At 51.4% G+C, this 15798-nt stretch overlaps 1 protein-coding gene across 1 annotated transcript; it reads right to left on the bottom strand.

Annotated features, from left to right (window-relative positions):
* Window positions 1-5796: 5796 nt before the first annotated feature.
* CKAP4 (cytoskeleton associated protein 4) lies at window positions 5797-15301 on the bottom strand. The gene is made up of 2 exons (XM_026011025.2): window positions 14610-15301; window positions 5797-8273 (listed from the first exon to the last, which is right to left on the bottom strand). Exons 1-2 carry the CDS (start codon window positions 15075-15077, stop codon window positions 6951-6953), a joined length of 1791 nt encoding a protein of 596 aa, XP_025866810.2. The 5' UTR covers window positions 15078-15301; the 3' UTR covers window positions 5797-6950.
* Between the last annotated feature and the right edge of the window lie 497 nt (window positions 15302-15798).

Below are 15798 nucleotides of genomic sequence, written 5' to 3'. Positions count from 1 at the left end.
ACGTGCGCATACACATTCTCTATTTCACTCTAAAATAAATAAAACCTTTTTTTAAAAGTGCATTTTCCTCCAAATTTCTTCCACCTTTTTAAAAAAGTTTTTTTTTTAAACATCTTATTTATTTATTTAAGAGAGAGAGAGAGAACAAGCAGGGAGAGGGACAAGCGACCCGGCGCTGAGCCACCCTCTTTTACAAAGTTCTAATTACAAAATGTTTCTGGCATACAAGAAGGTATCAGGGGGACCCCTGGGTGGCTCAGCGGTTCAGCGCCTGCCTTCCGCCCAGGGCGTGATCCTGGAGACCTGAAATTGAGTCCCACATCAGGCTCCCTGCATGGAGCCTGCTTCTCCCTCTGCCTGTGTCTCTGCCTGTGTGTGTGTGTGTGTGTGTGTGTGTGTGTGTGTCTCATGAATAAATAAATAAAATCTTAAAAAGGTATCAGGAAAATGGGGAGATAGAGATATACAAGAAACAAATATAGCAAAATGTTCATTGTGTTAAGTAGTAGATACGAGTGCTCACTGAACAATTCTTTCAACGTCTCTGAATTTTCATAATAAAATGGTGAGAGAGGAAAGGCAGTAAGAATAGTTATCATGGGGCAGCCCTGGTGGCTCAGCGGTTTAGCGCCTGCCTTCAGCCCAGGGCGTGATCCTGGAGATCCCGGATAGAGTCCCACATCAGGCTCTCTGCATGGAGCCTGCTTCTCCCTCTGCCTGTGTCTCTGCCTCTCTCTCTCTCTACCTCTATCTCTCTGTCTCTCATGAATAAATAAATAAAATCTTTAAAAAAAAAAAAAAGAATAGTTATCATGAATGCCCAAGTAGCCCCTACTTAGCCTAAGAAACCCAAACTTGGATATTCTGTCTCCTGGTCATTTCTTCATACTTTTACTACAATATATATTGTTATTTTGCATGATTTCTTAAGTTTATATGCAAATTTTCATACTGTGCATTTTCTTCTGCAGCTTTTTTTTCACCTGGAATTTTAGTGGAAAGATTTATCTGCACTGCCATATAGGATTCTGATTTATTTGTTTTTATTACTGTTTTGAGGTCCATTGTATGAACAAGTGACAATGTAGTTACTGACTGAACAGGATGCCCGACTTTTTAGGTGTTTCCAATTTTTTTAGTTACAAATAATACTGTTTTACCCATTCTTTCCAGGGCTCCATATCACCTTGTATACATATGAAAGGTGTGTGAGATTCTGTGTGGTAAAGAGCATGGCCTCTGAAGCTTCTGGCACAGATGGATCCAGGCATTCCAAGTTTGTCACCAGGGACCTGTCCATTACCACATCTAAGCTCTGCTTTCTTCCATGCTGGCTTCATTCTCAGTGTCTCTTCACACAGAGCGGGCCCTAGTGGCCCTGAGCTTAGGTCCTGCCACCTTGGCAGCCCTGATGGACAGAACACACCCCTTTCTAGAAAGTTCCAGCAGTAGTCAGTAAGACCAGATGGTGACATGTGTTCATCTGGAATAAAATCAGACCAGAATGGGATTTCTCATTGGCCAAAACTGGGTCATGTGTTTGTGGCCGTGGTCAGTCTCCTCAGAGCCAGATGGACTGAGGTGGGGAAGGGGTGACCCTCTAAAGAAAACTAGGGGAATTGTTGCCAACTGAAGGAGGACTGCCTGCTGGGCAGGCCACCGCCAAGGCCCAGGACCTCATCGGCCCCTCCCGCCGTGTCCGTGTCATGCCACGTGTGATTATACACCATGTCCTCTGCTGGGCTGGGTGGTTCACCTCTCATCCTGTCTCCCAGCACAGATGCAGTTTTGCACCCTGTTCATAATAGCCACTTGTGGAAACAATCCCTCGAGCAAACAGCCTGGGCAGCGGTGAGGGCTGGCAAGGGCGGCCTTTGTGGCTTTCATCACCTCTTCCACGGAGCCAGCCTGGAGGCAAACGGGAGAACAACCCCCCCCCCCCGCCCCCATGGAGAGCCCAAAATGCACCACCTGGTTCACAAGTCTCCGTGTGCTCGAACACCTGCTGTCCATGGAACACCCATGAGCCGTGTGTGAGTTTATATGTAAGAGGCAAGAATTACCAGGAAGGAATGGGTCCAGCCTTCAGCGTGTATTTTAACAGGGTGGATTTTGTGGTATGTGAAGTATATTTTAATAAAGTTACTATTTTTTAAAGGAACACCAGGTCTTCTACGGCATGATTCCACTTACATGAAATTCTAAAATGGGCAAAAGTAGCCTATGGTGATAGCAGCCAGGATAGTAGTTATCTTTGGGGGTTCTAGATGGCAGGGCATAGGAAGTCTCTGGTATGTCTTGATCCGGTGGTTAGTATGTGATATAATGTGTAAAACTCCATTCAGCTGTGGACTTCAGACACGCATGCCTTAAAGCATGCAAGTTATACTTCAGTGAAGAGTAACTCCCCCAAAATGCTAGGTGTTTTTAAGTGGAGAAAAGAAACCAATCTATAGTAGCTCAGAGCACAGTTTTAAACTTAAGACCATTGGGTTCTAAGTCTGACTCTACTACTTACCAGCTGTGACTAGTAAGTATGTAGAACAAATTACTTAACCTCTCTGTGCCTCAGTTTCTACGCCTGAAAAATGAGGCTAACACTAGTACCCTCATGATGACTGCTACAACAGTTGAATTGAGTTAATCCTCACCCTCAGAACAGTGGTTGGCACATAGTAAGTAACTCAATAAACGTTAGTTTAGTGTTACTGATGTGGGCTAAGCATGGTGTTATTGCTGTGCACAGAGATAAAAGACACACCCCTATCATCCATGGTGTGCACCAAGCAGACAAGAAAGCAGTTGTAAGCCTGGAACGTAGTAGTTTATAGGAAGATCTCCCAAATTCAGCCTTCAGGGAGTTGGGGAACTCTGAGTAGAAGGGAGATGTGTATGCAAAGGCACTGGGGTGAGGAGTGGTTCAGTAGGTTGGCACACCCCCCAGCAGCATACACAGCAGACGAGGCCAGAGGGCAGGAAGAGAGTAGTCAGAAAGCTCTCAGCCACACCACAGAGTTGGGATTTCCTCCTGAAGCCCAAGGGGAGACGCTGAAGGACTGAGTGGGAAGAGTCACGGCAGATATGCTTTTGAGAAGGATCATGCTGGTCACCCATAGGGAATCCCCTGAATGGGAGTCAGAGACGGAGGCCACTTGAGCCGTTTCTGTGTCTCAAGACATGTGCTGCAATTTGCACACTTCTGTTTCCTTCCATCTGGACTGCTGGTCTCCTGCCCTGGACCATGAGAATCCTGAAAGCAGGGAGCCTGTGTCTTAGTCCCATCCTTGTATCTGGCACAGCCGCACTCCCTGATGTTGTTGAACGAACACTGAGTGCAGGCCCATGCTTCTGCCCCCAGTTAACATGCGGGGCATGGCGAGGGGCTACTCCTGGGACTCAGACGGAGATGAGGAGCCCGGAGGGGGGGGGGGGCTGTGTCAGGGCTTCAGCAGGAGCAGATGGGGACACTCAGAGACACAGGGTCCCCAAGCTTCTGGCTCAAGCAACAAGGGAGGGGTGTGACCCCATCTACTCCTAGGGGCAATGAAGGCTTTGGTTGGGGACCTGTGAGATGTCTGGGAGGGTTGTGTCCAAATGTTCCTGGAAAAACAGATCAGTAACTCAGACGCGTGCTTTGAGGAGGGCAGGGTGATTTCAAACTATTTGCACACTGGAGAAGCGCGATGCCCACTCAATGAGAACTATCGTGGCCCTGGGTTGGGGCAGGGTGCTACGCCATGCATTGCTGGACTGAAAGTCTAGGGGTCGTTAGGGAGGCAGGGAGGGCTCGGGGCTGCAGCTCTTTACAGAGCAGCACAGAAACATTTCAATCTTTTAACCTCCGGGAGGATTGGCCCTGAGCAAGCCCGGAGCTCTCGGCACCAGGCGACGGGCTGAGCTGCACCCTCTCCCCCGTGACTTCAAGCCACCATCACAGCCACCCTGTGAGGGGTCTGCACCCTGGTCGCCGGCACCAAGCGCCTTGCCCTATGTGCTGACAGCCCTTCCTGGGGAATCAGCTGCGGGCTCTGATCCTTGCACTGGGCCATCTGCAGGTCTGTCGGTACCTCAAGGGGCAGGGAACCCGGTGACCCCAAGGTCTCCATCACGCATCGAGGCCTTCCCACGGCCTCAGCAAAACTGTTCTAACCACCCTGCAGAACCGAGGCAGAACTGGCCAATCCCCCCATACCTCCTTAGACCTGATTATAGCACCTGTAGCTCCCAGGGACAGCTGCGAGCTCGCCAGCCCCAGGACGGTGCTCTGTCTGGCCATGGGCTCAGCTGTGTTCACTGGGTGAAGGAACGAGCAGACACATGAACAAGGCTGATTGATCTGTGACTGTTACCTGGGGTAAGATCGACCCCTAACGGCCCCACCACGGCAGGAGTATGTGAATTCATAATGCATTTTTTCTTCTCACCATCTGAATTTAACTTGAGTTATTTCTCTAACCCTTAGTAGAGATTTTGTGTTATAATATTAAATGACAATCTATTTGGGGCACCTGGAACGCTCAGTCATTGGGCGTCCAACTTTTTATTTCAGCTCAGGTCAGGATTTCAGGGTCACGGGATCGAGCCCTACATCAGGCTTTACGCTCTGCACAGTCGGCTTGTCCCTCCCTGTTCCTCCCCCTGCTTGTGCTCTCGCTCAAATAAATAAAATCTTTAAAAATAAATAAATACATGACAATCTATTAAATCACTCTATAGTCTGAGATTAAAGACTACACAAATGGTGTCAAGAGGAAGGTCTCAAGACAAATGCCTGATACAACCAACCAACCTGAAAAGAAACCAAAATCTCATTTTCTTCATGCTTGGAAGTTTAGGCCGTCCAGCACCCTCCACAATGGAGGGCCAAACTGGTTCCTAAACTAGTTTTTTCTATCAACTCTTCTACTTTAAAATAAAATTACAAATTATTTCTAACACCAATAAAGGGCCCATCCTGATTTGCAAACTGCTTTGGAAAAACATCAGCTAGGAGTTGTGACACCTTACGGATGCTGCCTCAGGGACCCAGAATGACATATACAGAGTTCAGGGATGAGGGGCCCCTCCTGGAGGGCAGGAGACGACGTTCATGCAGGTCCTCCTCTCCCTCTACACCCTGGATGGGAGAGAAGAGCTCCTGCAGCCTCAGGCTCTGGAACAGGGCAGCAGGGGCCCTGCCCTCGTGGTGATGGAAGGTGGAGTTTGCTGTCACAGCAAAGAGCAAGATGGGTTCAAACCTCAGCCCTGCCTCTTCCTAGCTAATAATGATCTCCCGTGATGCCTGCCAGCCTGCTGGCCCTCTAACACAGGGAATGATGCCGCCCGCCTAGCTCTGGGGAATGTTAGGAAGATACGGGGGCCTATTCAATGCTTAGCACAAGGCAAAGCACACAGGGACTTAACAAACAGTATCTGAAATCACTTTTCCCAAGGAAAATGGAGGCTGAAGGTCACAAAGATGGTCTAAGACCAAAGTTCTCAAGTGGGGCTGCACTTTGCAACCCGCAGGGAGCCAGCCCTCTCCATTCACGGAATTGAGACCCCTGGGGGCAGGCCCAGGGATTGCTTCAAGTGCCCAAGGATTCTAGAGTTAGTAGAGGTGGAGACCCTCTACAGACTAAGAGTTGGAGTCAGGCGAGGACCTGTAACAGTCAATCAAAACTCTGTCCCCAGGCCTAAGAGTTAGGCCATCTTGGTTGTAGAATTGAAACTTAAAATTGATAACTTCCCGATCTTTCTAATCAACAAAATACATCACAATTGCTAAATTCTCAGAAAGCAACCACTCTAGAAAAGTCGTAACAAAGCTCAAGTGTTTATTAAGAATTAAAAATACTGTAAATAAGCCATACAGTTCATTTCACAGTAAACTAAACAAATCTTTTTTTTCTCTTTTCTTTTTTTTTCTTTTTTTCTTCTTTTTTGAAGGGCAAGACAGCCATTAAAGAACAGTACAGCTGGAAGGGAAACAGCAAAAAACTACAGAAAATGCACACATTCCTCCTCACTGACAGATGGGGGTCTGCTCTGACAGCAGACCCTCTTCAAGGACATCATGGTAAAATAAAAATACTTGGCCTCCATTCTCTGGGGGAGACAGCCCATGCCTCTGTGGACAGCTCTCATAACACATTTCTGGAAAGAAGCCAAGGAGGTCCCCCCCCCCCGCCTTGCTGAGATTCTAAACCTATGTATCATCTGGGGGCCCTACACAGGTTGGCCACAGGGGTCTCTGTGTGGTGTTGTGCCTTCATATTCAGAACCATCTGGATTCTTTGCATAGTTACCTTTGAGATCACAGGATGATCCAGGAATGGAAAAGACACCACCCCACACCTCGGGAAGTGACCATCAAGTCAAGCAGCTGGTTCTTTCTGATTAAAATCCAAGGGGCTTGTTCCCCTCCTAAATCAGAGCTGACACTTTGGAGTTTTAACCAGTTTAAAGTGGAAGACAAGAAGTGAGTGACAGCTCATGAAAACTTTGGCTGGAAGTATTTTTAAAAAGTAAAATTAATTTTCTTTAAAGAGAATTAAAAAGAAAAGTGCCTATCCCCCCCACCCCACTTTTTTTTTTTTAACTTGAAATCAGCCAGCCAGGCAAGGTTTTCTGAGGTTATAGTTAATCTGCTTTTGTTAATCCTCAGTTGAAGCCATTCTTCTCTTGACACTAGAGACATCCTTCCTAAAAGATACCTCTGATTTGCAGGGGCCAGGCCTCGAGGAAAACCACCCAACACAGAAGCAGAAAACTTGAGAAACCAATGGTGTGTGGTAATCATCATAAATAAACTGGCACAAAACTAAAATGCCTTGGTGCTCGGGGAGCAGGTGTCACCGTTTTTTAAGAGGGGCCAAGAACGTGGAGGGTAGGGTGCATGGGAGAAAACAACACATTTTTTGGTCATGAGACACTGGACTTTAAATCTGCACCCTGCACACGCGATTCATTCAGACTTTTTCATGAATCTTTTCCACTTTCAAAAACAACCTATCCAGGTCATTTCTCAGGTCATCTAGCAAGCCCTTAGCTGATTCCAGGTTGTTCTCGTTGGTTTCTATTTTCACTGAGTAGGCAACCAAACTGTCCACAGCAGTCCTGAGCATCCTCAAGTCCGACTCCACTTGGCTGACTGAGGCTTTGAGGTTGTCTAGAGAAGAGAGTCTGTCCAGGAAGTCCTGAGGCAAGGGGGCCGCCCGGGCCGGGTCCTGACCCAGCAGTGTCTGCACCTGCTCTTGCACCTTCTGGAGAGCCTCCACAGTGCTGGGGAGCTCACCCACGCTTCTCTTCAGCTCCTCCACGTCACTGTAGAGCGAGAGCTGGGCCTCCCCCAGGCTCCTCACCGTGCTGGCCAGGCCACCTGTGTCAGCCTCCAAGGGGCCCAGGCCGGCCACGTGCTCCTGCAGGGCAGCCAGGCGCCGCTCGTGCTCCTCGCTCTTCGCCAGCAGAGTCTCCAGGTTCTCGCTGTGGCGCGCACAGGCTGTCTGCACAACGTCTACCCCATCTTCCACAGTCTGGAGCCTGGAGTCCAATCCCTGACTCTTCTCCTGGAGTGCCTCTAAAGACTCTAAGTTTTTATAAGCCCCATCTTCTTCCGGCCTCAGGGCCTCAGTTTCCAGGTGGTGCAGCTCCTCCTTGAGTTTCCTGATCTCCTCAGGAAGGCGGGAGGTCACCTCCTCCGACTGGAGAAGCTTCTCTGTGAGGGCCTGCAAGGTAAGGTGCTCCGAATTGGCCGCCTCCTTGAACTTCTGCTGCTCCTGCTTGAGGCTCACCAGCTCCTTGACTTCAGTGTAGACGTCAGACTCCAAGGTCTGGAGGCTGCTTCTTAGGGCCTCGATGTCCTTTTCTCTGGACTTCACAGACAACTGTGTTTCCTTCACAACTTCCTTCAAAGCTTTCAAATCCTGCTTGTACCCCTCGGAGTCTTCCAGAGAGGCAACCTTCGCCTTCACATCGTTGATGTCCTTCTGGCTCCTCTTCTGGACCTCGGTGAAGATGGCAATGTTGTCATTGATGGACTTGGTAAGTTCCGTCAGCCTTTCCTCCACGGTGTTCTCCAGAGATGTGAAGTCCCGCTCCCGGGCATCCTTCACCACATGGATGCCATCAGAGAGGTCCTTGAGAATCTCGTTCTGGAGCTTCTGCAGAACTTCACTGATCCGGTTAATCTCACTCTCCCCTTGCTTCACAGCTTTCTCCGTGAGGTCTTGTTTATGCTGGGAGCTTCTCAAGATGGACTCAAAAGTCCCAAATGTGGCTTGAAGAGATTGCACCTGTAACCAAAATCCACACGTTAACTGCTGAGACAAGCTGATGAGTTTTATGCAATATGGCTATATTTTTTTGCCTGCCCAGCTTCCAGGTCCCTCTTCTGGAACAGAACAATAATTGTCTTTGGAGAACCTTCCCTCCACATACAGTCCATGCACTTTGGGGGGGACCAACCTAAAGGCTCTTTCCAAGCGCTTCAGGAGTCCTCTCTCCCGAAGCCACAGTGATCAGCCCAGGGATAGGCATATGGCCTAAGGCCGGCCAGTCAATTCCAAGATTCCTGTTAAAACGACTGGTAAAGAAAACTTTTTTCTACTGGGATTGCCAGCTATAGGATGAGGGAAGCCCAGAGAGGCTCAGACTGGCACATGAACACCAGACTACGAATCAAGCCAGCCCAGAGGGCAGATCTGAGAGAGGCAAGACCAGGTCCTGAAGACACGACCTGCATCTCTGGACACAGCTGTACCTGAAGGAATTTGCTCCTGAACTTTTTTGTTTCAGCCAGTATGCTCTTATTCTCCCTCCCTCCCTCTCTCCCCCTCCTTCCCTCTAAGCCAGTTAGGCTGCGTTTCTAGCTCTTGCAACTGAAAGTCTTACAACTTTTTACAGGAAGAAAGCTGAGGCACATGGGAGACATTGGCCTAAGAGGCAAGAGCAAGGGTCACGTGTCTGGCTTGCCCCTCCTAGCTGTGTGGCCCCAACCAAGTCACTGTTGTCACCCGAAAATATGACTGTGGACCAGATGTTCCCTTAGCATTCTCTGGCTTTGTGAGCACATTATGATCCTGTTTGCCACGACACACTCATTCTAAATAAACTCTCCCCTAACCAAGGTCTGACCTGGGAACCTCTCCAGGTGCTGGTTTGATGTGCCAAGCCTGACAGGCCGATGACTATTGGCATGCAGAGCTACCTAAAATGCTTTCTTGAAAAAAAAAAGGAAAAAACAAAAAAAAAAGATTCTGAATCTCTCAAGTCTCCAGTTCTAACCACCAATTCACAGGAACATGCAAGAGAAAAACACACCATGAGGGTGCAATCAGCCACACTCACAATGTGGGAAGTTCTACATGACAAATAACCAGGATCTTCAATAGTTAAATGGCATTTTTAAAGAGGGAAAGACAGGAAACTATTACACATTAAAAGAGATTTATCAACCAAACATAATGTGTGGACTTACACGGATCCTGACTCAAACAAAGCAACTATAAAAGAGATATTTTTTTAAGGGGTCAGAGAAATCTGATTTTGAACTAGGTATTAGATGAGAATCAAGCATTACCATTAACTTTGTTGGATTAACTATACTGTGTTTTGCCAAAAGGAAAGGGAAAAGAAGGAGCTCCTATTTGTTAGAAATAAATCCTGAATACTTTGGGTGAACTAATGCATCAGTCAAAATTTGATCATGGTTCGATATCCACTGGGTCTGCAAGGGCAACACCAGCCCTCCAAAGGGCCTGGACCTGCACCACCAGCGTTTCTGTAGGCCTGCGCCCACTGGTGCCCGACTGAGAACAGGCCATCCTCTCTGCCCAGGCTGCAGCCATTCGGCACACCTGGACTATTTCCCAACACCCAGAGCTCTGAGAACAAGAGAGACCAGGTGGACACCCAAAAGGGGTGGAAGAGAAGGCTTCGGAGTCACACCGCTCTGACTCCAGCCCCAAAAGAACAAAACAAAATGGGAGGGAAGAGGTGGTAATGGAATGAAACAAGGATAGAAAAAAAAAAAAGCATTATTGAAACTGGGGTTCATTATATTGATCTCTTCTGTTTACACATGAATACTTCCATGGCAAGAAGTAAAAAAAAAAAACAAAATAGCATGAGCTCTGGAACCAGACTGTCTACGTTTGAATCTTGGCTTGGACACTTCCTAGCTATGTGATCTTCGGCAAGTTACCCAGCACATCTGTGCCCTGGTTGCCTCTGCTGCAGGATGGGAACAAAAACAGCATCTGACTCCTAGGCATATCTTGCAAGCATTAAGGGAGCAAATATATCTAAAGCTTTAATTGTGCCTGACAGATAGTGAATGATCCACCAACGGCAGCTACAGTCTTCATTATTGTTTAATCTTTCTTCTGGGAGTACCTCAGAAGTCAGGAGATTCTGAGACCATCCTTAGCCCAGTGCCAAAGGGAAAAGCTACAGAAACCACAAGAGGATGCCTGGACTCTAGTTCCAGCCCCACTTATAACCAGCTCTGTGAGCACAATAAGTCACTCACTTTCCAGGTCCCAACTCCTCGTCTATTAACAAATAGGTTTCTAAAGTCCCTTTTGGTTTCCAATAGTCTTGTGATTTTAAGACACATTAGAATTAGGTTTTCTAATGCGAAAATACTAGACAAGTTCCCTGTTCAACGAAATATAACCGGAGTCATAACGGATAATTTGATAAGGGACCAAGGTGAGCTCACCTCCAAAACTAAGTTATTCAATCACAGCACCTATCTGTTCTGCAATCACTCAGAAGAGAGGCACAAATGGGTAAGCACAGTACCTGCAACATGGCATTCATTCAGTGTTTTCTGAATGAATCAGGAATTAATTAATAGCACAAAACCTGATGAAGACTGAACTGGTCCATTTCCCCTCTGATCTCTGTCACCCAACCTGGGCTGGCTCTTTGCAAATGGCCAGGAAGAGGACTTGATCCAAAATTATGGATGAAACCAAACACACCAACCCCCAACACTGTGAAAAGAACATAGAAATCACCCCCCTACTGATGGTGCTGTGAGCTGCTCATCTTTACATGCAAAGACCTCATTATAATCAATATGCAATGGATGCATCTGTTCCCCCAACATATGTGGGATGCCCACTAAATGGTGGGCAAGACATCAGAGAAAAATAATGGCTAGAACAGATCCCCACACTTGAGGAGCTCATAGCACGGGGGAGATAGTGGTGGCTGACGTTCAACAGGCCACTTCCTGTAGAGTAAAAAATATGCAAAGTACTTCAGAGACATCATCTCATTACAGCCTCGTAATAACCTCATGAGTTGGTGGCTCCCAGTGATTTCCAATTTACAAATCTGAAGACTGGTAAGTGGTCATGTTGAGCATCAAAATCCCAGAACATATTACGTCACACCCTGTGCTCTTAACCTCTAGTGGGGGAGCTGGAGCAGAGGCATGTTCAAAGTGCACTGAGTGCCTGGACGTGATGCTGCTACACCAGGAGTCCTGACTCCTCCAGAGCCGAGATGAAAAAACAAAGAAATGCAACCAGAGAACTCCCTCTTCCACAAAAAGCTGCTCATCTCATTCAACTGTCCCTCCTGGGCCTAAGCCTACTCCTATCACATTACGCTACCCTGGATCCGCCTGGCCAACATGGGCCCTTCACAGCCTCAAGTGAACTGCCAACATTTTCTGAAGCCCGCACCCATTGTGCCCGCTGAATATTCCATGTGAGGAATATGCCCAGGCTGCGGTCATTCAACAGACCTGGGCCTTTCCCAACACAGAGAGCATCTGCAGAATGAGACCAGGTGAACACCCAGGGGAGTAGAGTGCTTCAAGTCACACTGCTTTGACTCCGATCCCAGTTTCCCAACTTAGGGTCTGTGTGTGACCCTCAACGAGTAGCACACCCGCTCCAGGCCCAGCTGGCCCACCTGTGAAACCGTGCTACTAAATGGGACATGCCTGCAGGTGGCTGGAAGCACTTACTAGGATGCCTAGACCATAAGGAGTACTAATTATGAATAATATTTTAAGTATACGTTCCTGCTAAGAACCAAACCCCACCCCTCACCAAACATCATACAGAGTTAAAAAGGGGCTCCAACTGAGGCTGTTAGAGGAGCCATCACTCTTCAAAGCAAAATAACTTACCGGCCACCTCAGAGGTGAGGCCAAAAGTGGCCACACACAATGACAAACCTTAATACTGTTTTGGGCACATTCTGAGTTCCACGTCACTGAACTAAGCTTTAATGAAACACCTACCATGAATCTGGCGGGGCATGGGCAAGATAACAAAATGAACAGACAAATGGTTAGGAGTGTTCTAGGAGCTAACTGCAGGTGAACCCTCGCCCTGCCCCTTACTAGCTGTGGAACCTTGCAGTGACTCTGCCTCCGCCTGTCTCACTCCCCTTGTCTGAAAGAGGAGGATCTACTAGTGCTCACATCTCAGGGCTGTTGTGAGAGTCAAAAAAGATGAGTACAGAGTAAATATGAGGTCTTATGTAACAGCTTGATTACACTGCTAAATTAAAAAGAGAGGTCAGGGCAGCCGGGTGGCTCAGGAGTTTAGTGCCGCCTTCAGCCCAGGGTGTGATCCTGGAGACCCGGGATCGAGTCCCAGGTCAGGCTCCCTGCATGGAGCCTGCTTCTCCCTCCGCCTGTGTCTCTGCCTCTCTCTCCGTGTCTCTCATGAATGAATAAATAATAAAATAAAGTCTTTAAATAAAAAATAAATAAAAAGAGAGATCACTATTTCAACAGTTGACAGCCAGGCGGCTCCTTAAAAATCTGGAAGGAGCCCTCCCCTCGCTGTGCTGATAGGAAAAGTGAGCCCAAAGCAGAATATAACATGCACTTGGCTTTGATAGAGAAGAGGCAGGAGCCAGGAAGAAGGGAGAAGCAAGGGAGAAGCAGAGAGTTTAATAAAGCCCTAATTTCTTCAACTTGATATTCAAGACCTCCCCCATCAGGGCCTCAACTTCAATCTCCTCGCTTGCTACTTTCTAAACGTTATTTGGCTACTGGCAGGGCAGTCAGGCACCTGCTGTCCCTTCAACATACTCAAGAGCCTCCCTTGCTTTGTGTCCACTCCCTCTCTCAACAGCTACTGACCATCAGCTAGGTCTAGACTGGCACTGGGCCAGTCTAGGATACAGGCCTAAGCCACATCTCTCTTCTGAACTCACACAGCAGTGACCCTCACCTGAAACCTACTTATGTGCTGCTCTGCAAACAGGATTTGCACCTTTTACACCTCTGAACCTCCCCACCACCACCACCACGGGGCCAACATGGAGCCATATCACTATCAGAATTCAGTAAGTACTGTGGTTGATTGGTAACTGGGTGGATGAAAGATGGGAAACGAGAGGCTAGTGGTTATATACCCCAGCAGTCTGTCTACTTCTTAAGAATGATTTAACATCAGGACAGGCAACGCAGCAGTGCCTACTCAATTCCCTTCGAAAAGCCACCTCCCTTGGCCTGCAGCACGGAGCAGGCTGACTCATTCCAGTTGCTCTGCCAGTCTTAAGAGGAAATTCCTAGTCCTGCACACTCCACAAAAGTCGATAGAAACTTGGCAGGGCAGGCAGCATGCTGGGAAAAGGAGGCAGCAGTTCCGGGCTCAGAAGTGGTGGCGGGATTTTTTGTTTCTATCATACAACCAAGTTTCATTGAGCAATAATATTAGTGGAGGCCGGAGGAGGAGTGCTGAGAGTGAAGGGGGCTGCACTTGGTGTGGAAAAAAACAGACAGGGTGGAATTGAAGAGGCTCTGGGGAAAGCTGGGTCCATCCATACCTGAGAGAGGCCTCTGGGGACCCCAAACGTGGCAGCGGCCTAGACAGTCTCACCAGCCAGGGTCTTTATCAATTCACTTAATCTCTGTAAACCTCAATCTTCTGGCCTGGAAAATGGAGTCAAAACTGCTACTACCGCTCCCTCCCCACCAGGGTTGCGGTGATGATTAGATAGCGGGTAAGCCCTCTTCGCATCTTGCAAATGTGCCTTGTGGTATTACTCACCAGGACCCTCCAGTATTTGGGGCCTTTCCTCTAGGGCGGGCACATTACTTCAAAGGCCCACATGGGGACACTGGTCCACTAGCAGACAAGCGGCCGGAGCTAGGTAATATTTCATTTGCACTTCGGAATGAGTAGGATTACTTGCTTTTCCTTCTCCGGCATGGGCATGGGGATCTACTAAAGCGTAGCTCAGGGGTCTCCCACGGGGGTCTCCCACGGGCAGCCCAGGTGCAGCCTCGCCTCGCCCAGGCCTCCAGGGATGCGGGAGGTTCCTTCCGACCTCCTTGTCACACGACGCTGCCCATTCGGCGGTTCCGAATCCAAAAAGAACGGGCTCCCGGGGCCGGGCGGCTTCCCTACAGGCCATGCTGACGCCCTGCGACAGGCCCTCGGCCCACCCCGGCCGGCCGGCCCGACCATCGTCGCGGCGGCCCAGCCCCGGGGCCGGTCCTCCGCGGCCATTAACAAAGGGGGTCCGGGAGGCGCCGGGCCCCGGGGGCTCCGGGACGCGCGGGCGGGCGTGGGTCGCGGGGTCGCGGGGCCGCGCGCGGGCGGGGGAGCCGGGGGAGCCGGGGGAGCCGGGGGAGCCGGGGGACCCACCTTCTGCTCGACGCCCTGCAAGCCCTGGCCCAGCTCGTCCCTCTGCCGGGAGAAGAGCTGGTGGCCGTGCCGGACCTGCTGGACCTCCTCCAGGACGTGGTGGACGCACCAGCCCGAGAAGCCGGCCGCCGCCGCCAGGGCGAGGTAGAAGAGAAAGTTGAGCGCGCGGCCGAGCCTGCGCGGGCAGGACGCCGAGGCGGCGGCGGCGGCGGCGGCGGCGGAGGAGGAGGAGGCGGAGGAGGCGGAGGACTTGCCGCCGCGGTGGCCGCCCTTGCCGTGCGCCTGGTTCTGCGGATGCTGCGGCGGCTGCTGCGGCGGGTGCGGCGCGGGCGGCGGCGGCTGCTGCTGCGGCGCGGGCGGCGGCTTCTTCGCCACGTCATCCGCGCCGCCCGACGGGTGGGCGCCCTTCTCCGCGGGGCTCGCGGCGCCGTGGCCGCCCTTGGAGCCCCTTTGTTTGGCCGAGGGCATGGCGGGCGCGGCGGCGGGTGGGCGCGGGCTGCGAGGCGAGCGAGCGGGGCGCGCGGCCCGGAAACTTCCTCGGGCTCCCCCGGGGCTGGGCGAGCGGCACGCGGGCGCTGCCGGCGTCGGAGCGGCCGAGAGAGCGGGCGAGCGGCGGGCGGCGAGCAAGGAGGCCGGGCCAGGGAGGAAGGAGGAGGGGGCCTGCCGCCGCCGCCGCCGCCGCGCCGACCCCGCCTCCCGGGAAGGGCGGCCGGAGACCGAGCCGGGAGGGCCTGCCACGCACGCGGGGCCGCCGGGCCCCTCCCCTGCCGCCGCGACCCGGAGGAGGGGGGCGGGCGCCGCGGGGTCCACGCGGACGGGCTGGGGGCGTCCCAGGCTGGTCGACGAGGCCGGGGGAGGGGGCGCCGGGGGGAGGGCGGCGGCCGGGGGCGGGCTGAGGCGGCGGGGGGGGAGGGCGTCCCAGCGGGGCCCGGGGGGCCTGGGGCGGGGAGGGGGGGTCCCAGCGGGGGGCGGGGGGTGTCCCAGCGGGGTCCACGGGGCCTGGGGCGGGGAGGGGGGTGTCCCAGCGGGGGCCGCGGGGGCCCGGGGGCGGGGGCCGGGGGGGGGGTCCCAGCGGGAGCGGGGGCGTCTGCGGGGGGAGTGTCCCAGGGGGGGCCGCGGGGCCTAGAGGCGGGGGGGGGGGGGGAGGGTGTCCCAGCGGGGGCCGGGGGGGCCTGGGGCGGGGGGGGGG

This window comes from Vulpes vulpes, chromosome 16 (assembly GCF_048418805.1).
Source record: "Vulpes vulpes isolate BD-2025 chromosome 16, VulVul3, whole genome shotgun sequence".
Lineage (NCBI taxonomy): Eukaryota > Metazoa > Chordata > Mammalia > Carnivora > Canidae > Vulpes > Vulpes vulpes.
The sequence above is the reverse complement of the archived record's forward strand: the minus strand, read 5'-3'. Positions and strand labels throughout refer to the sequence as shown.

Coding starts and splice junctions, on each gene's coding strand:
- CKAP4 (XM_026011025.2), bottom strand. CDS start 15,077: ATGCCCTCGGCCAAACAAAGGGGCTCCAAGGGCGGCCACGGCGCCGCG. Junction 8,274..14,609: donor TGCAGGGCGTCGAGCAGAAG/GTGGGTCCCCCG, acceptor TTTTGGTTACAG/GTGCAATCTCTTCAAGCCAC.